The sequence below is a fragment of the Bolinopsis microptera genome, chromosome 6, assembly GCF_026151205.1.
Source record: "Bolinopsis microptera isolate Bmic1 chromosome 6, MBARI_Bmic_1.0, whole genome shotgun sequence".
NCBI classification, from domain to species: domain Eukaryota; kingdom Metazoa; phylum Ctenophora; class Tentaculata; order Lobata; family Bolinopsidae; genus Bolinopsis; species Bolinopsis microptera.
This window is the reverse complement of record NC_087077.1, coordinates 17,865,970-17,889,965: the sequence shown is the minus strand read 5'-3', so window position 1 is coordinate 17,889,965 and position 23,996 is coordinate 17,865,970. Positions and strand designations below refer to the sequence as shown.

Below are 23,996 nucleotides of genomic sequence, written 5' to 3'. Positions count from 1 at the left end.
TACCTGAAACCTACTATATTTTCAACTGTAAAGTTCTATATGGTATAATGACCACGTTAAATGCGTCAAAACTTCGCTTCAAAATATGCCATATTTTCGTGAGAATATTCTAAATACAATGTACGTTGTCCCGGCCCTGGTCATTTATTTAGTGAAATTCAAAATACAATGGCACATTGCTTGCAATAGATGGCTTACCAGAATAATAAAAACAAATTTAAACAAATTTAAAAAGTATCAAACATACCTCTCGCCGTCTTTCATGGTAAAAAGAGTCTGGGAGACTCCAATCTGATCTTTTGAGGTGTAGTCGACAGACTTGAGTCCGAGCTCTTGTGCTGCTCCCGCAAACGCGTTACTCAGGTCACATTCTTCAGTTCCGCGTGATACCTGCACGTGAGAACTTGCTAACAAAAACTTACTAACAATTCTAACAAACATATCACGTGATCTAACTGATCATAGTTTCATAACATCTCAACTCAACAGGACAATAGTTGAGGCTGCACAGCTGGAGGGCTCGCAACCCCCAAACAGCATTAAAACAGTTTCCAAACTGACCGGTAATTCGCCTTCAGTATTGTGGTATTGACTGCTATCAATATCCATAGCCCGCTCTCCTTTCAGGAAGTATGGTAAGAGATCTGACCATGACCATCCCGCGCCCCAGCTAGCGAAGTCAGCTGAGTTACCTCGACCGTATATCATGTCTCCTGGGAACATTGGGAGGGTTAGGGATTTTCAGAGGCTGTTTGGATTATAGTTAATTTTATTGATATGTAGTCTAAATCGATTGAATATCGGACTTTACTGTAATAGAAGTGTACTAGGACAGTCTTGATGGACCACTCACCAATAGAGCTACTTCCACCAAGGACCTTGCCGAGTGGCAGTGTCATCCTGTTATTGAGGAACCCCTGAGCACTACCCTCCTGAGGCACAGTCTTGTAGTTCCACACTAGGTTCTTGTCAGGGTCCAGCAAGCTGATGGAGGCTACAGGAATCCTGATACTGTGGTCAAAGTCGTGTCTCCCTGCCTCGATAACCAGGATGCTGGTGTTACCTGCCTCTGCGAGGCGGTGTGCGATCACACTTCCTGCTGTACCTCCTCCTATCACGATGTAGTCGTACTCATCCCTGCGCAGTGATTTAGTTGAAGTGGTAACTGGTAACTGGTGACTGGTAACTGGTAACTGGTAATTGGTAACTGGTTTAATGTAATGATTACTGGTAATTCTGCTTCTTAATTCGATATTTTCTTTGAGGCAAGCGAATGTGGTTAATGATGTCAAAAAATATTGAAAATGGTACCTGAGTTTGTGAGTTGGGTAGACAGGTTGGAAGGGTTCACAGAAGAGGTAGAAGGCAGCTAAAACGATCATTATGGTAACACCCCATGTCTTTTGGGTCGAGGTCAGGGGAGGGTTTTTAACTTTCATGAGCGCGTACCCCGCCATACTGTTAATGTAGAGGGTTTTATTGATGTTACAAGTTTTAATCGGTTATTGATCTATAATAATTATTCATTAAATTGTTATAATAGTAATACGACTGCAACTGTAAACGGTGTGATTTATTTTTATTATTATTACAGTGAGAAGAGATTGTTAACCCGGGTCTGGGACGGAAGTAGAGCTAGATGGTGAGAGTCGGTGAGGAAGAAAGATTTATAAGAGGAAACTATGGATAGTGGGGAATCTCTCGAAAGTATGGTAAATTAGCAAGAGTGGAGACTGGATGTATTGACGCAGAGATAATGGACCTAGATCTTCGTAGGGAGTCATGTGACCAATCAAGAAGCAGTGAGGTAGAAAGAGTTATCTTAGGGAGTAGTCGAAGGAGGTAATTGAGGGCCGCTAGGAACTATGGCAATGACCAAAAGAAGGAAGACTGGGTTGAGGGAAAAGTACAATTACAGGCGGACAAATTGACGATTACATCATAACCAACGTCTCACGAGGTTTAGTAGGAATATAACAGGAATTACAGGAGTTGCAGGCAAGGAAGAGTGATTTTCCGACTAGAGTAGTAACCCTTCAGTGATGGACTTTAGTTGATCAGTGCAGTGATTGTTTAATGTTGAGTTATTGTCTCGAAAAGTTTCCCCCAGCAAGCACGCTCCAAACATTTGCACAAGTTTTTTTTTGGACCACTGCACCTTAAAGAAATCTTTCGCCCTTCAAAGCAACGACTCAACGCAAGTAAAAGTATTTAAAGCTCAGACAGAAAACAAGAACACAACCTCAGAAAGTGCCAGACGAGTCAAATCACGGATAAGACCAGTGAGGCTCTTGTATTTAGAGTTCAATTACTGTTTGTGTCTCGTTTCTAACAAAAATGTCGCGATTTTAATCCGAACAAATCAACACATACACCCTCGGGCCACACACACCGAACGTAAGGCCATTACGGAAAGCACTGCTGACATTATCATAGCAAGAGTTGAGACAGTTTATGAGTTGTGGTATAACGGAAACATCCTCCTCACTTCTGCGCGAGTTGGCGTGCCATATAATCACATAATTGACTTATTAGGTAATTACCTATCAGTAACTTGCACATTTACAGTGGCCGATCAATAATGAGTTATGTTAGTTATTAGGGTAGGTTATGTCCGTGCATATGTTATGACTTATGATTTGTAAGCATATCCAGCATAATGTGACGAGCTAATAGATCTAATAGAACTTAAAGGTAAGTAATAATGATTTAAGTGCGACTTCGATCTGTCTATAATATGAATGATCGTTACCGTTTACAAACATCAGTCAAAGAAATTGTCAAGAACGGAACAATTTGAATTCCTTGCTTTATTTTGTCCTGTAATGTTTTCAAACTAAATTTTCGATTTAAGTTGTGAATAGTGTGCTCGGTTTGTAAGTTAATAATCGTCCAGCCAGGTTATCAAATCAGCAACAATTCATAGAGGACCAACGAGTCGTCGAGTGTTGAGTACTGGTCATATTGTGGGCAAGTAATAATAATGCTAAATAAGTAATTTATGTTGTAGTCTAAAGTATCTTCTAAATTCTAGTCAAGTAAAGTACATAGTAATGGGATTCTAAACAATGCTGAATAAGATCGTAATTAAATTACAAATTAAATAAAACAAGGATGGTGAGATAGTAAACTAAGTAGTATTTATAGCAATACTGATATCTGGATATTATCCGGTTGGAAGAGACAAGGACAAGTGAAACAAGGAAGTTAGGAGTAAGGGCAAATTTTCGGCGTCAACGCCATCTTCAGGCTCAAATTATTTGTTATATAGTTTTAATACTTTCAACACTACTATATAACAAATAATTTGAGCCTGAAGATGGCGTTGACGCCGAAAATTTGCCCTTACTCCTAACTTCCTTGTTTCACTTGTCCTTGTCTCTTCCAACCGGATAATATCCAGATATCAGTATTTCAATCATGAGACTAATAAACAGCGAACTACTCCGTTATTTGATATTTATAGCAAACTAAGAAATAACGTAACTGTTAGCTTTTCGATTAAATACGCCACGTGGCACTATTAACTGATAATAGCAGTTTAAAATAACGAAGGCCAGCATGAGCAGTTTAAAATTTAATGAATATTCTAATACACTTTTCTAAAAGTGCGATAAGTCCGGCAGAAACGTAAACATATTACGTACGAATCAATAATTAGCACAAACTTAACAGCAAACGATCACAAAATGGCGCCGTTTATTGCACTCTCCTCATCGAATAGAAGTAGAGTTTACCACTTAACAGAAGAACACGAGCCTTGTTAACTAGAACTAACAGGTGTGCAATGTGTTACACAGCTCAAGAATGCAGAGTGCAGACATTTAGTCCATGTATTATAAACCATGTACTATCTCAGAGAACAATGCTCTGTACTTGACCAGTAGATAATTAGCAGTACAGAGTACACGCGCTTACAATAGACAAAACAGTAGCTAAGGTTACAGAGGGTGGACAAACTAGCATAACCTCCGGCGCGGTGCTGGCAAATACAGTAGGTTACAGAGCGTGGACAAAGTACAAACAAGCTCAGTATAAACTCCGGCACATACCGGCTCTAGTGTTAACAGGCAAACTAGGTATTACTTGGTGGTTTAACATAAGCAAAGTGAGAGGTCTAAAGTGTACATTATAACTACAGGGTGGGCCAAAAGTCAGTGTGCAAACGTTGGCCTTAATAGCTCAGTCACTGAGTGCCCAATTGAAATACTTCCTTCTGGTATGACTTAGTACCACCACTGGTTCGAGGAATTTGTCAACTCGAAAAATATTCGCGTTCATTTTTTTCAAATGGAGGTTCATTTTCACATTTATTTGATAGTTTGGATAGTCGGATCAAGCTAAATGTTATTGAATTGTGTTTGGCCATTCGAATTACGTTTGTCCTGAAAGAATTAGAACTGTAGCTTCTCAGATGACCGAGATATGAAGCATAACGAGTTTATTCATTACGTGTGATCAGGTGATTGGTTTACCTAATCACGTGATAAGGTGACCCCGTTAACTACCCCGTTAAACATTATGGGAATTGTTAAGGGTGCCCAATTAAGGTGTCGTGTCACGGTGTCACATAATCACCCAGTCAATTTTGTTAACGAGATACACAAAATGCTTGATAACTTCGTCATTTCTAATCCGTTTTGCCTCATGTTTTCAGATCATATGCAACATTTGATAATCTACCGTCTCTGAAAAAATTAGGCGTTCAGCATGTTCAGAGAAACCAATATAGGTGTTTTAATATTGAATGGGCGTGGTCTAAAATATTCGAATTTTCAAATTTTGACGACGGAATCCTCGAACCAGTAAGTACAGTATGCCATCTGCAAAGCAACAGCTCTCAAATATAAAACACGGCGGAGGTATAAGACCCAACGTTTGCACACTGACTTTTGGCCCACCCTGTAGATTTGCCGAGATTTGTGTCAAGAGTTGATGAAGTGAACATCTCAGGTGAGAGATGGTTGCAAAGGACTATTAGCAAAAACTGTCAACACAATTATCTTATACATTATACAATAACCAAGGGTGACGGGCCGGGTGACTTACAACTACCGCCAATTAACTATCAACTGGTCAGTTAGCTATTCTCTCCTTGAAAAGGTAACCAATTGACTGTTAAAAAGAGAAAAATAAAATGATGACATAAACTTATATAAACTTAATATTACAAATAATACGTATTTAAAAGTAACAATATAAAGTAACAATAATTGTACCATCTTTACTCCTCAGCACACGTGACACACGTGGGCTCCATTTCAACTTGCTGAAAGTATCACAATTAGAGAAGCGGACATCCTTTGATGATTGCCGCCCTCAATACATCAAAATTGTCACTGGACGTTGTGATTTAACGTGCGAAGCAGAGTAGAGACTGGCCTACGCGGTCTCGAGCATACAGCTACTACTACTACTGGCATATAGCCCTACTTCAATGTCATGTGATCAGCGGGTAGTATAGATGATGGACGGGTTTCAATCAACTGTTTTCAAGGAGGAATGATATGAGCGGGCAGTATAATATTGGCCCCCCCCCCCCCCCCCCCCCGGCCCCCCCCCCCCGGCCCCCCCAATATTAGCATATGAAGATATTATTAGCGATGTTGCGATAATAATCTGATAATAAAGCAATTTATATGATGAATATACGCTAAAAGTCGCGACCGAATGATAATGATGATTAAATTTGAAGGGTAGAAATCATGTAGGTCGGAATGACAACAGATCAACACTCAACAGATACAACATGAAATTACAAGGTATACGGACTAATATGCGACCTTGATACAATCACATGCGAGACTATCGCTTCTATTCAAAGTATTTGCACACTGTTCCGTGTGTCGTGTAGCAGACTATTCCAAGTATTTTCAGATTCCGGTGCAAAGTTATATATTTGTAGCACATCTAGATTCTAGCTGTTATAACGGATAGATTGTGTAACGGATAGATTGTGTAACGGCTGGATTGTGCAACGGCTGGATTGTGTAACGGCTGGATTGTGTAACGGCTGGATTGTGTAACGGCTGGATTGTGTAACGGCTGGATTGTGTAACGGCTGGATTGTGTAACGGCTGGATTGTGTAACGGCTGGATTGTGTAACGGCTGGATTGTGTAACGGCTGGATTGTGTAACGGCTGGATTGTGTAACGGCTGGATCGTGTAACGGCTGGATTGTGTAACGGCTGGATTGTGCAACGGCTGGATTGTGTAACGGCTGGATTGTGTAACGGCTGGATCGTGTAACGGCTGGATCGTGTAACGGCTGGATTGTGTAACCTATAAGCAGTTTTCTCAATCTAACTGTAACGGAGCTCAGCTAACAATTTTACCAAAACGAGACGACTGGTGCTTGGGAACAGCCTTTTAAATAGGGAAATCATTATCATAAAATAAACTATATTGTATTATTATTATGATATAAGTAAATAATACTATATCATATTATGCTGATTATCGTAAGATATAACCCAGCTGACTGACCGAGGAAGACGCTAACAAATTATAAAACCCAACTCACTAACTCCACCACAGGTCATGTCAGGGAGTAGACATCTAATTAATCTGGTTTATAGAGCTGATGTCATACCATTGATACCACTGTCACACAGTCACACTGTCCTGTCAAATCACCGCATATATATTACACTAGACCTTACAATACCTTGATAGAGGTCTCACAATGCTGTATTGTCATCACAGGAAGCTTATTAATGTGAGAGGTGAAGTTAGCTAGGACTACTTGCTGGGACTCGGGGGTAATTACTACTGCTAGCTGGGACTCGGGGGTAATTACTACTGCTAGCTGGGACTCGGGGGTAATAACTACTGCTAGCTGGGACTCGGGGGTAATTACTACTGCTAGCTGGGACTCGGGGGTAATTACTACTGCTAGCTGGGACTCGGGGGTAATTACTACTGCTAGCTGGGACTCGGGGGTAATTACTACTGCTAGCTGGGACTCGGGGGTAATTACTACGACTTACTTACTTACTTTTGTAAACCACGCTAACTCCGATGATGTTAAGGGTACTTAAAAACAAGAACCTAACAAGGGTGTTGTAGTGCATTCAAGGAAAGAGCTCACCAGTTTAAGAATCTCATAGAATTTTCAAACGGTCGGTGTTGTAAACATATAATTCATAATCTTCGTTTAACGGTACATGTGTTAAATTTTGTGAGACCCTAAATGAAATTCTTCGTCGAGATCTATCATATCAGGTTTACTAAACAGCTATAAAAGTCAATCATATTGTTATCATTCAATCTAACTCCTCACTCAAATTAGGACATGTAATAAGACTGCTCATGCTATAACGACTTAGTACGTTCCCAATATTACATTTTTAGATATCGAAGTTCCTGTTGAATCGCATATTCCTGTCACGTGTTGTAATGTGTTACGTAACATTTACAATTTACATTGAACTAAGACAGAACGTCTGCAAAAACAACGTACCAATACCAATGTAACCTTTTAAACTCGCACATCACATTGCGTGAGACGGACAGGAAGTACTCGGCTACAAAACATAAAAGATAGCAGTACAAGCCACAAGAGTATGCGAACGGTAGCTCAACAGTCTCACGAAGGTACGTGGCAGCAATATGGTAGCACTATAATGGTAGCACTGAGGTAGTGACATTTCTGCCTTAAATTTGAGTCCAGATAACAAAATGGATAAATTAGACATTTGAACAAATAACAAATAGCAAGGGAGTTCTCCTCCTCAATGAGTAGTACTAAAATACTGTGAGTCATAGTACTACCAAGAAGGAAGGGTATAAAATAGTGAGCCTCATTAGAGTTACGATCATACGGTTACTGTTGTCATTAGAACTTAACAGAAAGTTCAGGTAGAAAATGCTAAATAAATGACTGAATATGGAGCGGTTCTTAGCTGCCGTACATTATCTGATGATGTGCCGATAAGGGACTCATTTGGTATTTATTGGACAGTAAGACTCGGTATTGAAAAAACATTTCGGTAGAGCTGCTGGACCAATGATCCGATACACCAATTGATCAATGATCATTGTATTTTCAGAGTATCCGAGAAGCCAGACCCGAGGACTGGACCACGGACTACTTATGACATGATGGTTAGTAGATCATACAGGATGGACCAGAAGTAACTGTCCACACGCTGTCCAGTTGACAATCCTTCCTCCTTCCTTCTCCGAACAACAAACGAGGAGCTCTACAATTCTCCTTCGTCTGATTCGGCGGTGGATTCTATCATCTACACAGACGAGTGGGGAGCTTACAACTCGCAAACATGCATGGTTCAGTCATCTGTGGTATCACGTCAGTCTTAAGACTAGAGACCTGGTCAATTATGTTTAAGCGTAGGTTTAATACCACAAGCGGATCAGATATTCCCAAAGTTTGTTTTCAGTGACTGAACCGTAGTTATTAAAAGATAAGTTTAACTAAAAAGTAAGTAACGTATAATACATTTTATATCAATAAAAACATTCAAGACAATGGTACCGAGCTTCTTGTCTGTTCTCATCTGTTCTGCAGTCTGGTAGAACCGACTATTATCTTCGGAGAGGTAGTGTTTGCACTCCACGGACATTGTATCCGAGCTGGTGCACATCTCGGTAGTTGTAGTAGACAGCGTCTGTTATCTTCATCTCCGCCATGTAGTGCCACTTGAGAGAGGACCGTCACATACCAGCCTTTACCACAGCTTTGTTGAGGGATGTGCCGGAGTAGACGTCCAGCCTTTACGTGTCACAGCTTTGTTGAGGGATGTGCCGGAGTAGACGTCCAGCCTTTACCACAGCTTTGTTGGGGGATGTGCCGGAGTAGACGTCCAGCCTTTACCACAGCTTTGTTGGGGGATGTGCCGGAGTAGACGTCCAGCCTTTACCACAGCTTTGTTGAGGGATGTGCCGGAGTAGACGTCCAGCCTTTACCACAGCTTTGTTGAGGGATGTGCCGGAGTAGACGTCCAGCCTTTACCACAGCTTTGTTGGGGGATGTGCCGGAGTAGACGTCCAGCCTTTACCACAGCTTTGTTGGGGGATGTGCCGGAGTAGACGTCCAGCCTTTACCACAGCTTTGTTGGGGGATGTGCCGGAGTAGACGTCCAGCCTTTACCACAGCTTTGTTGAGGGATGTGCCGGAGTAGACGTCCTACTACACGATCAAAGGATAGTTTTCGTGAATTAGCGCTTCGTCTACCTCAACAACAAATTCCATGGCCGCCAAGAGTCCAAGGGTTTGCGAGCAACATATCAGCGAGGTATATCTTCCACTTAGAAACCGTGTTTTCAGAAAGTCCAGTCATCTGTGATACCGCAATTCCAGTTAGTTCTTTTATACTGAAACAAAACAGCAGTTGTATGAAGGTCTTGAGAGCGAGCTTCCGTCCAGAGAGGATGCTGTCTGTTCTAATATTCTTGTACTTCTTGCAGGGGGAGCAGCGCCATATCATCCTATCTGGAGACTTCGAGGACGAGCAGGGAACCAGGGACATAGATGCGTTACACCCAGGACAGGACATGGAGTTCTTTAGAAGGTTTTTCTGGAATAAGAAGTCTCTAGCACTCTCTATGGAGGCCGTGGCCTGGTTGAGTTCGTCTAGTAGACAGTAGAGTACCATGTCAGGAATTGGAATAGTTGTTGTTGTTGATGATAATGGCAATTGATAATTCTCCAAAGAAATCGAATGACTTATATACAGCACATTTCAATCGTAATCGTTAATTTCATTCAGCAATTTACTACGTTACAATTACTGCGACTCGTAACTAACTGCATCTAAGATACTATTCATACCAACATCAACATGACGTCATAACTAGGCTCCGGCTGATCAGACTGTGGCTAGTGGACTGGTATGCGGACATATGATCTGCTTAATGCTTACCATCATGTCATTAAAACTTTAAGTCAGTAAGCTTAAACCTGTAATTGGCCAATTTGTGCAAGAAATGAGATTTGTCATAGCTCATATCGCATTTGGTGATAGTTTGAGTACACGTCAAGCTGTATTCCATGACAATACGACACAATCATGCATATATAAGGCCCTTATGGGGTACATATAAGACGCTTGACAAGTTATTTGAGAGGCTGCAGATACTGGGGATCAGGATCATGTGAACCTCTATACTGTGTTTTTCTACTCATGGCATATGATGTAAAATGTTTCAACAAAAATAACACTACAGTATAAACAAACTTGAAACATGGTTGAGAAAACTACACGTCAACACGTGCAATAAAATAAGAAGCTTTGCTGAAGACAGCGCGAACATGACACACGTACAGCAGAGCACACATGTAACTAACTAACAGGTATGAGATACACCCCTCAATTGTAATAGCACTACTGTGGTTCCGTGTACAGCGCCAACAAGATCAATTATTGTATTGTCATGGCAACCATTGATGCATCCTGATGTATACAAGAGTTTAATGGTACGCCCTGTTGTTAACATAAAGGTATTTTTACCAGCTAAGTAGTAATTACCTTAGGACATGCTTTACTATGTATTATCAGCTAATACATCATTCTAATGGAGAAAAATAGTTAACAATTTATATTACTCGAAATTTGTGCCTGTAATTCTCATTGAAACGTAAATTCAACTCTGATGAAGCTGTGGTTAAAAATACATCAAGGGACCTGGCTGGAGACCTGACCTAATCATTCGTTCCAATTAAGGCGTCTCATGAATCATTCAAAAGCGAAAGTGCAAGAAGAAATGGTTGACTTTCAACATTGCATCTTTTCTTATTCAAACAATCACATAACAATTCAATGTGGTATAATCCTAGCAAAATGCAATGAGACGATAGTTTTGGCTATAACACCAACCTCGGTCAAATTATCTCGGAAATTTAACATTACATGATATTATCAGAACAGTAACAATGAAGTAGAAATAAATAAAAAGTCTTATCAAAAATACACAAAGTATCCGAAATAAAGCACGACAATACAGTATAGTAGTGTAACGCACTAACACGCTTTCATGATTCATGAAAATTAACAGGAAAATTTACAGCTATAAATTCGCTTAATTTTAGTAAGCCTTATCGGCCTCGTCGCAGTAACTTAACACTAATTCGTTTAAAATCGGACATAATGTATGAAATAAATCTGTCGTCATTTTGATGAAATACAAGGTTAGTAATTACTGTAATAATTACCTCATAGCTCTAGCTCAACTCTTAATTGATAATCCTGTCACTTTGAAGGTAACACTAGCACATATTATGTACTAGCTCTAGCTTAACTCATCCCAACAGATGATCAATAAACCTCCCTATATTGCTAGCTGCATAATCAGCAGTGATTGGCTCAACGACACTCGCACGCTTACTCCGCACCGTTACATTCCTCGTCAGATCAATCTTCTCATTCTTGTAAAGTCCAGTGCACACTAACACAGAGTTAAGGCCGTTATTGTTGGCTCCCACTACATCAACATCCACATTGTCACCAATACCATACACTTCACTCATTTGCTGACCTAACGAGGCAGCTTGCTCACGCAACGAGTTTAGAGCGTACTTGTAGGTGACCTCAGTTGGTTTACCGATCCACGTCACTTCAAGCTCACGCCCACTCATTTCTTCATAAAGTGGGGCTAGCATGTGAACAAACGCACCGCATGCTAACCGAGGCAGGTGATATTCACTAGCCCACACAAGGTCCGGATTACATGCAATAAGAGGGAGCTGACTTGATTTCTTATCTGATGCGCGCAATTGTCCACGTGTCAGTAGTAAGTCAAGCAGGAACTGGACGTGTGCATCCCAATTAACTGGAGTATTAGCTATAACTATACCCTCTATTGGCATATAGTCCGGTAGTTCGTCAGGTAACACGCCAGATTTTAACGCTATTCTGTTTCTGTGACTAATAACATCAAACATGGGGATATCCCTCACAATATCCTTCAAAACCACCGGGTTTTTAAACCCCAGATCCCGCGCGGTGCTGCACAACGAGGAACCCTGGCCCGCGAAGAACACATTCCGATCATGCCAGTCAGTGAACATCCGGAGCGGCGTGTTAACCAGCACAATCTGATCTCCTCTGATATTCACATTCAGTTTTTCAGACAACTCCTCAGCTTTAGCTGCTTCAGATCTGTACGAGCCATTGGTCAGGAACACTACAGGATGTGTTAGATTCCCTTTGCCGTCTGATAACTTTTGGAAACCTTTAACTGTCCCAGGGATAGTTCTGGCGCCTCTTATGAGGACTCCATCTATATCAACTAGGAGACCGAATGATGAGGAGAGGGAGCGGAGTGGTTGTGAGTTAGCAACACATTGACAACATCTTCTAATAAACATTTACTAGAGGAGAGTGAACTGGTTAGAGTATTTACTATTTACACAAACGGCTTAAATCGAAAAACTTGCGATGCAAGATTTTATTCTTATCTTTTAATATCATAATAATATTTTGATTTCAATTTTTGAAATTCTGGAACATTCAGAAATAATTTTTGGTATTTTTATTCTCGTATACTCCGAGCAATGGAGAAGACAATTAAACTATACTATCTGAAAATGGTGCATATAAAAGTAAAATACACTCTCTTTCACAAATAAGTGTTAAATATGGACTTAAATTATATACAAAAACACCAAAAAAGGACAGATCTCTCGACAATAGTCCCAGAAACCTACTGACGAAAAATGACCGCCCAGCAGGTCGAGTCAAGTTATTAGGTTACAAAAATAATATCGACTCAGTGATAAAAGTCAGCAGTGTTGATCTAGGGTCGAGGATTTTGAACTTGAAGAGTGAATTATCCTTTGAGGGAGGACATACCAGCACGCATAACCTGGGAAATAATGTGGTTAAAAAACGGCGAGGTTAAGATAGTATTTGTACACTGCACTATACATTTAATACAATGCATATAATAATTACCATGTGCAGTGTGCAGTGTGCACGGGAGTTTTTTATACCAAAAAAGGCTTGAACCAAGTTATTTTTGTTGGTAACTCCCATCATCTCCAACTTAAAGACTTCTGGTTGAACACTAAATGACATCAAACGAACAGAATTCAACAACATAGCTCACCTCATCAACGATAAGAAGATTAGAGGAGATAACAGTGGCGGAGTTGAGAAGTTGTTTCTTGACACAGTAGTTGTCCCAGATACCAGCCTCGGCAGGGTACATTGCTTCTCCTGTCTCCAAATCCAATCCGACCTGGGGTGGGAACAGTTTACCATTACTTACTTACTTAATGTCGGGGAGGGCAAAAAAGTGTACCCTACTACCCTAATCACTAATGTAATTTTTACACAGCAGCTACGATTTAAGTGTCTTGTGGAGGGCAGAGGCATAGGTAATATTTGAACGATCGCCAAATCCAACTTACACATTTGTCGACTCCCTTGTACTCCTGGAGCATTTTTACAAGACACTCCTGAGCATCATGACCGCCATTTTGTGCCAGGCACTTGGGGATGATGAGCATGGCATCAGCGTAGGCTTGTACTCCCAATCTCTGTTTACCTCGTACTTCGTTCTTGTATTCTTGCAGAGCCTAACCAAACAGAGTGTAAAAATGTATAATCTTCAGATGTTTCGCAACAGTAAAGTACAAAAAAGGTTGAAGTAAAAAATGGAGAGATGTAAAGTTAGAACCATTGTAATAAAATTAATGCCAAACCTGATAGATAGCGATTTCGAAGGCTCCAGCACCAGGCACGACCATCTGATCCTCGATAGCGTTCTTAACAGCCCTCAAGCCGTCCCTGACTGCATCCTTTATCTGAGTGATGGTGTGTTTGTTGGGTCCCTTAATGAGAATGGTGACTGACTGGGGGTTGTCACACTCCTCGATGAAGGAGAATTTGTCATCTCCAAGCACGTGCTCGTAGAAGAGTCCGGCGTGTCCGAGTTGTTCTGGTTTGAGTTCATCAAAACAGTTAACAGCAGTGCCACCACATGCAAGGACGATACGTTCCATGTTCCTGCGTTTGGCACGTCGGAGAGCGACGATACCTTCACGTGCGAGAGCGTCGAGGGAGTTGGGGTCCACTCCTTTCTGGTTTACTACGACAAATCCTTTGTCTGAGTCTCCTACTAATTCTCTCTTCAGGTCGATAATCTGAAATACATCAATGTTAGAACAATCATTTGAAGTTATCTACATTTTTCTTAGATCTTAAAATTTCAATAAGTTTCTGACCAAGTTTTCAGACTTAGAGTCGGCCTTTTATCAACGCAATAAACAGTCGACAAGACATCTTAAGTTACATGACATGCACTCTACCTGTTGTACTTTGTCGTCACAGAAAGCCCGCTCAGCTTTCACCAACTTCTCCCGCTCATCTGCAGACTTGTAGAAGAATCCGGAGTTAACCTCACTCTTCTCGTACTCCAAACTAACGTTACAGGTCAGGATGAACGCATCGGTCACTTTCTTGGGCATGTCTGGGTGTCGTGCTCCGTGGTCCATTACCAGTCCCTTGATAAGTTTGGTGTCCATCTCGGTCTTGTGCTCCATGGACATGATCTGAGCAGGTTTTTTTTCAGTCACAATTATAACATCATTAATATAATGACTTTTCAAACAGGTTAAAATTCAAATAAGCTAGCTTAATAATTCTCATTCGCCCAAAAAGGGTTTTTTATTACACTGGTATTGCTAGATTTTCTAGGGTTAAAGAAAAGACCATCATGTAACAGCAAATTCATTTTTCCTTGACCCCAACTTATATGCTAATTTACCTCGACCATGTGAAGATCTAAGGGTTCACCCTCCTTCTTGATGGCAAGAACAGCGTCCACGATGATCTCTGTCAGCAGATCTGCCACTGTGTTCTTCACCTGGTGTTAAACTTTATTAAAACACGAAAATTTCCTCTTTTCAAGGTGAACATTGGCTTGTGATTGTAAAATTGGGATGTTATTGTAAAATTCCGCATTAACGTTCAATCTTAAGCTGCACAGCAAAAACTGATGATGTCAAAACATCATCAGTTTTGCAACCAAAATTAATTGAAAAAAGGAAAAGTGTATAACTACATACTTTAGTTCGGAGAGAAGTTCTGGCAACATTGATAAGATCATCTCTTTCACACTTCTTCACAGACATTGCATCCAACACTTTAAGAGCCTTCTTCTTTGCAAGATCGAAACCTTCTGCAGCAACACGAGGGTGAAGTCCATCTGTGATGTAAACATTTGCTTGCTTCAGGAGCTCTCCGATGATGAGCACATTTGAAGTGGTTCCGTCTCCAGTGATATCGTCCTGAGGGAAAGGATGAAAGTGTTAAAAATACTGATAATTAGTTATATTTTCTTTCTTTCATTTATTGGAAAACGTCTTATTTAGACACTTCAAAATGCTGGAAACATATAGTGTAATTAAATTCTAATTCAGATTTAATGTTTTTAAAATGAATTATGTCTTTGTTGAGTAAATCTACCTGGGCGGTAGCCACTCTGGCAATAAGGGAGGCAGTAGGATGCTGAATCTGCATCTCATGCAGGAGTACATTTCCATCCTTAGTGATTTTAATGTCACCAGCACCTCCAACAAGCATCTTCATTGTACCCTTTGGTCCAAGGTTAGTACGAAGAACATCTTGTAAACCCATAGCAGCTGAAAAGATAAAACAGGTTGAAAGATGGTGACTAACTGAGTAATAATTATTTGAAAACAATAATATTGAATCATGATTTTATCAAGCTTTAAAGGCTAAATAGAATGCAGAATGAAGTTAGTAAAGAACTTACCACTGATGTTCAAGTCAAGAGCCTGGGCTGCTCTGGCTACTTCAGCTTTTGGGTTCAATTGTTTGATGGCTGCCATTTTGTCCTTAAGGATTGTATTATTCAAACTACTATTACATTAAATTATTAATATACTATACTATTATATTAAATTTTCTGTTATTTGGACCAAACAGATGGGAACACTGACTCAAGCAATTGTAATCTCATCGCTTGACTACTGCAATGCGCTTTACTATGGTTGTAGTCAAGCCTCAATTACGCAGCTGCAGAACATTCAAAACCGAGCATGCCGTCTGGTTTTTGGATTAAAGAAGAGAGACTCAGTCGAGGAGAAGCTCAAATCCCTTCATTGGCTCAAGGTGAAGGAGAGGATTGAGTTTAAGTTATGTCTACTGATTTTCCTTATCAGTTAATTGCTTTTGCGTCGGTTTAAACAGCTCTCACTGTGTAGCAGATAATATACTCGTGTATATTAAACTGGCCCTGCGTGTACATTGTACATCATGGTTAACAAATACTTGGAGAATCTTGACAATGAAATAGCGTTGAATTACTCTACACTCAAATTCAGATCAATGTATGCTGAACAGATTTTGGGTGCTCAGATTATGCTACTCAACGATATGCGTCAAGCGGCAGGTGTTCAGAAATCCAATGTGTTACGTAAAGAAACGCTCAACAAGCCTCAGATCACCAAGGCTACGCTGTGTGATTGGATGGAAACTTTTATCGACATTCTCGACAGTTATTGTTCACCGCTGTTGTTTTCAGCCACCAAACTACAAGATGAAATCGACCAACTGAAGGACGAAAAGATTGCAGATCAGAACACTGTGATTAAACTGCAAGGACAATTGCTTGAGAAGAAAAGTGAAGATTTGACCTCTGTTCAGACGACAGTGAAAAGCGAACTCAAAGCCTGGTCGTCAGTTGTGAAGAATTCATGCAGCAAGGCGCTAGCGCCTAAGAAAATGAAAGCTGCTCTGAAACGTGCCTCCGAGGAAGAGGATCGTAGTCAAAATCTGGTCATCTACGGTCTACCAGAAAAGAGTGAAGAAATCCTGGAAAAGAGAGTGCTTGAGGTACTAGAAAACATAGATGAGAAACCTCGAATCGTTTCTTGCTGTAGGATGGGGAGAACTGTATCAGATGGAGGACCAGCCGTTAAACCTATCAAGTTCACTCTCAGCGGCTCAGATCATGTGCGGCAAGTGTTGAGCAAAGCGAGAAAACTAAGAGAAGTGGAGGGGTATGACTCAGTGTACATCAGCCCCGACCGATCAGCCGAGCAGAGAGCTGCCTTCAGGAAGTTAGTTCTTGAAGTTAAGCAGAAACGGGAATTGGAGCCTCAGCGAGTTCATGTTATAAGGAACAATAAGATCGTAAGCTCCGAGAAGGACTGATGGGATATGATTTTTTATCAACATATTATTTGATTGATTTTCATTTACCAGGGACTAGGCTTGTGCGGTGTGGTTTCGACTACAATTTTACTGCGTTCTGGTTTCCCTTTGAAATTTACATACATCTGTCCTTTAGAGATCGCAATCAGTTATATTTTGTTTTTATTTTGCGCCACATGTTATATTGTATGTAAATTTTGAAAAGATTTTCATAAAAAAAAGCAGTCAATGGTGTTGCTCCTGCATATCTGTGTGATCTAGTAACATTTGTTAGTTCGAGTAGCAGAAGAACTTCCTCCTTACACCTACCTGTTGGATCTACAAGATCGCACCCAAGAGCGTTTCAGACTGTTGCTCCGAAAATCTGGAACCAACTACCAATTGAAATTAAGACTTGTTCTGATGTTGATCTGTTCAAAACATTCAAGAAAACAACAAATTTTCAAGAAAACAACAAATTTTTATTTAAATCAATTATAGCAACAATTTGAAAAACTTTAAAGCTCTTCTATTACCATGGAATATACTACGGGTATGGTGACTTGGGCTATTGAGTTGTTAAGTAGATTAAGATTAGTAAACCTGCACTTGCATTGTATATTTTATAAAAACTAGAAATTAGGCTTCACGGTAAAATGGAGAAGCAGGCTGATCTTGGAGAGAGCAGACCGTAAAGTTTACGCACCCACCAGGGCTACCTACCTACCCCAGTTGTTCTTTTTGGTTTATCAGCTTGTATTGTTATATTTATGGACCCCAAGTCACCACACTAAGAAGGAGTATGTAAAAAAAAAAATAATAATAATAATAATAAATTAAGTTAATATCATCATATCTGTTTAAAACAGTAAAAGTCAAGTTGAGGATTGACTTTCCTAGTTAATTTAAAGGTTCAAACGTTTGGGAATATAATAATGTTGGTATTTGTATCTGCTGCAGCAATAATATCGAAATATCATTTGTCTAGAAAATTTTCGCCACTTCAATAGATATTGGGTCGGCAGTTTGGTGAGTGAGTGATGAAATGGTTTGGTCTGTGATTGAGTGAGGGGCGATGTGAAAGTTGTGGTAAGTCCAGGTGTTATCATTGTTGATGGATTGAGATCCCAGGATGATACTTTTACAGCGTAATTTAACCAAAGATACAGAAGTAGTGAGGATTTCCCCATTCTCATTTAGAATCCGTTTATGTATGCTATTCCACAATTTGGAGGCTATATAAAGAAAAGTGTTGGTTTTTCTTGGGAGGATTATGACATTGCTTGTATCACGTTTTGATGAGTCTATAGTACAATACAACGAGTATGGAGTGCGAAATTTCATAATTCGAAATATCTCAGATATACAGTGGTATTTGTACAAGTTTTGAACAGTAAGCAATTTTAGTCGATTAAAAATGGGCTTGGTGTGCTCCTTTTCGAAAAAAGCAGCTCCTAACCTCTGTTTTGTATAAGGTCTGGCTCGTGCACAAGTGGCATGTTTGTCAAGGTATGCATTTAGGTCTCCAAAAAGGATTCTTATACAACGTTTCTGAGTTATGAACAGCTTATCGTTTGGTTGGTCTTTGAGAGCTGAGCCCCAAACACTTATTCCGTAAGCAAGATGTGATTCCAATAATGCAGAGTATATTTTTTGGTAGTGTTCCCCTGGAACTGAATGTTTAATCCTGTTAAGTGCTCCTGTAGTGGATCTAATTTTTTTTCTTAGATATTCTATATGTGGGCCCCAGCTAAGTTTTTCATCAATTACTACACCAAGAAATTTGGTGTTGCTAACCTTGACAATTTTGTGTCCATTTATAAATATTCCTTGTGATTTGTCATGTTCATTGGCATACGGCCTAACCCTGGCGCAGGTTTCATCAGATTCGTATGCAGGTAGAAAATGTATGTAGCAGCATTTAGACATATTTATATGTAAGAGATTACTTCTCATGAATTTGCATACGAAATCAATAACTTTATTGGCCTTCAAGTATGTTGCTTCTTTGGACGGACCAGTGATAAATATATTTGTGTCATCAGCATAGAGCACAAATTTGCATTCATCGCCTTTGTAACAGTTTATTATGTCGTTCATATATAATAAGAAAAGTAGAGGGCCTAGTATGGAACCTTGGGGAACTCCATATTTTACATTCATAGTCTCTGATGTAGTGTTGAGAAATGAAACATACTGTGATCTATCGGATAAATAGCTTTTTAGAAGTCCTAGAGCTAGACCTCTAACCCCATAATTTTCCAGTTTCCTCAGGAGAATGCCATGGTCAAGAGTATCAAAAGCTTTGCTTAGGTCAATAAAGATTCCTAGAACATGATTACCACTGGATGTTGATGTTGTGATTGAATGAACTGATTTGTGGAGTGCATGTGAGGTTGAGTGGCCTTTTCGAAAACCAAATTGTTCATTACTGAGAATGTCATTAGCAGTGAAAAAGGTATAAAGCCGTTTGTATATTATTTTTTCAAATATTTTACCAAAGATTGGCAATATTGACACAGGTCTATAATTTTCAATATTTTCTTTATTATCTTTTTTATGGATAGGAGTTACTTTGCCTATTTTGAATATGGATGGGAACGTGCCTTTTTGAATACATGTATTATACAAATTTGCTAATATGTTGGATAAGAGATGAGCCGGTTTCTTGATAACTGCTATTGGTATATCACTGGCTTTTCCGTTAACGAATTCTTGAATTATTTCAAGAATCTCCTCAGGATGAGTTTCTTCTAGATGTATTGAACTGTTGACTGATTTCGACATAAACTCAACAAATGATTGCATTGGTTGGATAGACAGTTGGTTCTCGGACAAAACCTTCTCATTTAAATTACTAGCTAAAGATGTAAAGTAACTATTGAATTTGTTTGCAATTGTCCGCCTACAAATTACTCTAGTTCCATCTATAATGAAGTCATCTTTTAGCTGATTCTTCTTTTTGCCACGAAGCTCGTTAATTATTTGCCAGGTTTTTTTGGAGTTATGGCTATTTTTCTCAAACTTTTCAGCATAATACCTGGTTTTGGCAGTTTTTATGGCAATTTTAAGATATTTTGAGTAGTCCTTGTAAACATTATGTCTTTCCAGATCCCCATCTGGAATTAACAATGTTTTTGTTTTTTTCCATTCAAAATAAAGTCTGGCTTTTTTCTCCACAGAGTTGATAAGGCCGTTTGTGATCCATGGATTTGTTATATTATTTCGTTTGGTGGTTTTTGGTGAAGCCAATTTGCAAGATATATCTATCTTTTCTTGAAACAGATCCATGAAGGATTCAAAAGAGTCACATCTGTGGTAAAATGTATCTATGTCGTTTTCAATTTCTTCACAGAGCTTATCAAGGTTTGCATTACTATAGTTATAATAAATGGTTGTTTTTTCAGGTGATTTATTCTGTTCCGAACTATTATCAGAATTCATTACTTGAAGGCAGAAAATGGGCTGGTGATGTGAAGCACTATCCTGAATTACTCCAGATATAGTTGATGGGTGAATGTCATTAGTGTGTATGTTATCAATGCACGTTTTTGAGCAGTGGGGCATTTGGTGTGTGGGAATGGATATTGTGGGCGTGAACCCGTGACTATAAATAACTTCTTCGAATATATCTTCATCTGGGCCTGATAAATTGGTTATGTTAACATTGAAGTCCCCTAATATGTATGCTTTATGTCCTTTCAGTGCAGTAAGAACTTCTTTATACTGTGCATTGAAGTTAGCAAGTGGATTGCTTGGTGAGCGGTATACAACTCCAACTGTTACTGGTTCTGGAGCATTACTTATTGTTACAAATAGGGACTCAAATTGCTCTGTACAAACAGATAACTTTTCAATCACACTAAAGTTAAAGGAGTTGTGAATGTAGAGAGAAACTCCACTTCCTTTACTTTTTACCTGTTGTGTCTTATTAGAAACGAAGCGTTTTTGGTAACATGAAGTATAGTCTTTAATTTGGTACAGCTGACTATTACAGGGATCAATGTTTGTTTCTGCTAAACCTATCACAGAAAATTTGTGGTCTATGCAGGCTAATTCTAAGGCCAATTTGTCAAAGTTAGTACCATTTCCATCAATATTTCGAAAGTAGTGTGAGAATATGCGCTTTGATGTTGTTTGAGGAATCTGCTTTATGAGGTTGTTGAAGTTTTTAGTAGAATATGATTGACAGTTCTCAAGAGTTTTTGAGATTGTACCTATTGAGTCTATATAGTCGTGAGGTTCATTGTCAAGTAGTTCGTTGTTTGAAAAGTGAGGTGCTTGATAGAATGGATTATAACGAATTATATCATGATTTTGAATACAATTTGAGCAGTAAGTTTTTTCTCTAAAAGTGGCAATGTTTTCCTGTGTTTTACATCTCTTGTGAATGATGCAATCACACTTATTGCAATTTATAAATGGGTGTCCAGCACGAATAGGTTTGCTGCAGCAGATACAGTTCTCACATATATTTGTTCTATTCATGGTTTCGGAGCTCTTTGAACACGTGAATTGAACATCCCAACTTTACTCCTAGCAATATCACTAAATTGGCGCCCATCTATTGGATTGCGCTGTATTTTATCCACTATTAGCCTAGACAACTTAAAGATACCAGTAGACCCAAGATGGATGGCATCACTTTTATCCTTGAAACGACCGAACTGGTCAGCTAGTTTACCATCTTCACCAACAAATTCATTAAAATCTAGAGTTCCCACCCTTGGGTTCATGTCAACATATTGAAATATAAGTTTGTTAAAATATAATGCTTTCTCGTTCAACCAGCCAAACTTAGTGGGTAGTACTGGCGAAACGGTAACCTTGGAGTATGGACATTTACGACATATATCATCAAGTTTTACCTTGAGATCACTGGCACACTGCTCGATATTTGAGCTCCGTTTCTTAATATCATTTACTCCACAATGAATAAAAATATTTCTGTAACCTTCACACAAACTTGGGTTAATCATATCAATAGTAAAACATTCTACCCTTTTCCCTGGCATTCGATGACCAAAACGTCCTTTCCCACTACCGAATTTCAAGAATCTGGTGTTGGAGTCTCCTATTATTATTGTTGCATTTTCGTTGTTAGATGTAACATAACGAAATGTAACACTATATCTTTTCTCACGTGTGGTTGGAGATTGATCTATTTGATGTTGCCAAACAGACTGAGATTGCTTACTCATAACATATAGACTTTTTCCAGTAGCTGATACAGTTTTGGTTTCAGATCCTTCGATTTTACTGAATAGAACATCACAGGTACTGCCTAGTGATATAGTGAAGATGTTACTATCAAACATTAGTGAGGCTTCGTTGTCCGAATGCTTCGGCAGCTCTGATTTCTCGTCAAGGTAGCGATTCACTAAACACTGATTAATGACACTTTCAGGGAATTTGGCCTGGATGAGCGAAACAAGTTCAGTTAGGGGTTCAGGGATGTTTTTGGATATAGGTTTTGCAGCTTTGGCTCCTGGATAGTTGTATGCATCCCCAAAGCTTATGACACCATGTCCTCTTTCTGAGTTTGCATCAAACTGTTCACTAAATGTGTCAAGGTATTCAGTGAGTTTATCCGAAAGTTCTTGGGCAACAAAATCTGGTGTGAATGACTCAATGTGACCAATGGAGGTGTTTATAGGATTTTGCACTGTATGTAAGACTTGTAAGTCAATCTTAGGATCTGGTTTTTCGATATTGATATTAGGAAGGCCTATTGGGAAAGAAGGAAATGCAGTGTTACGTGGTACATCTGGAGTTGACATATCTGATGGTTTCATGTACTGATCAATGGAGAGAGTCAGGGTGTTAAGCTGGCCACTGATTGATTTGAGAGTGTCATTGTGCACCTTATCTCTCTTAAGAATGCTATTTTGAATAGCCTGAAGGGATTCATGGAGGGTAGCATTTCCAGAAATGGAGTCAGCAGCTACGGAATAAGCAACTGCTGCTTCATCGATGGGGTTGTCACCGATATTATTATTTATTAAAAACTCACCTGTTTAAGAAAAGTTATGGCATGAGCGATTAATTGACAATATAACTTAATGTTATTTGCTTAAACTGTTTAGGATGCAACCTAATGTCATGATCTTTTTGAACTTATTAGTTATTATACTGTTAGCTCGCTTCATAAGCATGTCATCTTTGTTCCAAAACTTTTTATGTCCTATGCATACACTCCTCGATAGTTATCTTGATCTAGTATCTTTGTTTCACACAATAGAGCATAAGTTTTGTGTTTTATCCACTGGGCTTAGAGTTTGTGTTTAAGCTACCAAATTTTTTTATTATTATTTAAATTATAAAAAGCATATCAACTTCTGATCACTGACCAGAAGAGCCCACAACATTTGCTCACCCCAACACCTAGACGACGAACTCCAGACAGTACGACACATTTGCCTTCAGAACGGCTTCCCTGGCCCTCCCCACCGCATCACCACCATCATGGACGACAGAAATTTACCAACCCCCTCGCCAACAATCCCTAGCCTCATTCAACCGACAGATCCGAGAACATGCCCTTAGTGTTTCCCTTCCTTTCCATCCCTCCCTATCCAAACCCATCTCCAAGATACTCGGACAACACAACATCAAAGTCACCCACTCCTTGGCTACCTCCCTCCGTAACCTCCTCACCAAAACGAAGACCACACCCCCTACTCAACTCACTCCTAACACCATCTACGAAATTTCCTGCTCCAAACACACCAGACAGACCTACAGACCCTTGATTCACCGCATGACAGAACACAAACGATGTTATAGACTCAACACCGCCATTGACGATACCACAGACAAAATCAAATCAGCTCCCGCATATCATGCCCTGACCACCGGCCACACCACCTCCT

The 23,996-nt window shown here is 39.6% G+C and overlaps 5 protein-coding genes across 6 annotated transcripts in view; 2 read left to right on the top strand and 3 right to left on the bottom strand.

The window, feature by feature from the left end:
- LOC134817639 (alpha-actinin-like) overlaps nucleotides 1–3,270 on the bottom strand; it is a 70,501-nt gene extending 67,231 nt beyond the window's left edge. The window contains exon 1 of the mRNA XM_063826878.1: nucleotides 3,250–3,270. The gene's annotated coding sequence lies outside the window, so the exon portion shown is untranslated. The remainder of the gene's footprint in view (nucleotides 1–3,249) is intronic.
- Nucleotides 1–23,996, bottom strand: part of LOC134817641 (T-complex protein 1 subunit zeta-like) — a 61,206-nt gene that overhangs the window by 4,580 nt on the left and 32,630 nt on the right. The window contains exons 2-10 of one of the 2 annotated variants that reach the window (XM_063826895.1): nucleotides 15,743–15,826; nucleotides 15,433–15,608; nucleotides 15,033–15,254; nucleotides 14,732–14,830; nucleotides 14,274–14,516; nucleotides 13,668–14,108; nucleotides 13,374–13,541; nucleotides 13,070–13,201; nucleotides 12,542–12,826 (exon numbers count right to left, since the gene is read on the bottom strand). In XM_063826895.1, coding sequence (XP_063682965.1) covers nucleotides 12,791–12,826; nucleotides 13,070–13,201; nucleotides 13,374–13,541; nucleotides 13,668–14,108; nucleotides 14,274–14,516; nucleotides 14,732–14,830; nucleotides 15,033–15,254; nucleotides 15,433–15,608; nucleotides 15,743–15,818 — 1,593 coding nt within the window. In that variant the 5' untranslated portion in view covers nucleotides 15,819–15,826 and the 3' untranslated portion in view covers nucleotides 12,542–12,790. Of the gene's footprint in view, nucleotides 1–247; nucleotides 391–561; nucleotides 714–853; nucleotides 1,138–1,311; nucleotides 1,461–12,541; nucleotides 12,827–13,069; nucleotides 13,202–13,373; nucleotides 13,542–13,667; nucleotides 14,109–14,273; nucleotides 14,517–14,731; nucleotides 14,831–15,032; nucleotides 15,255–15,432; nucleotides 15,609–15,742; nucleotides 15,827–23,996 lie in introns of those variants that run through there. The other variant, XM_063826894.1, reaches the window with a different exon arrangement.
- Nucleotides 3,284–23,996, top strand: part of LOC134817642 (guanine nucleotide-binding protein subunit alpha-12-like) — a 63,469-nt gene continuing 42,756 nt past the window's right edge. The window contains exon 1 of the mRNA XM_063826896.1: nucleotides 3,284–3,312. The gene's annotated coding sequence lies outside the window, so the exon portion shown is untranslated. The remainder of the gene's footprint in view (nucleotides 3,313–23,996) is intronic.
- Nucleotides 3,293–23,996, top strand: part of LOC134817643 (uncharacterized) — an 81,091-nt gene continuing 60,387 nt past the window's right edge. The window contains exon 1 of the mRNA XM_063826897.1: nucleotides 3,293–3,313. The gene's annotated coding sequence lies outside the window, so the exon portion shown is untranslated. The remainder of the gene's footprint in view (nucleotides 3,314–23,996) is intronic.
- On the bottom strand, nucleotides 11,262–12,329 carry LOC134817463 (haloacid dehalogenase-like hydrolase domain-containing 5). The gene has a single exon (XM_063826603.1). It carries the CDS (start codon nucleotides 12,327–12,329, stop codon nucleotides 11,262–11,264), a length of 1,068 nt encoding a protein of 355 aa, XP_063682673.1.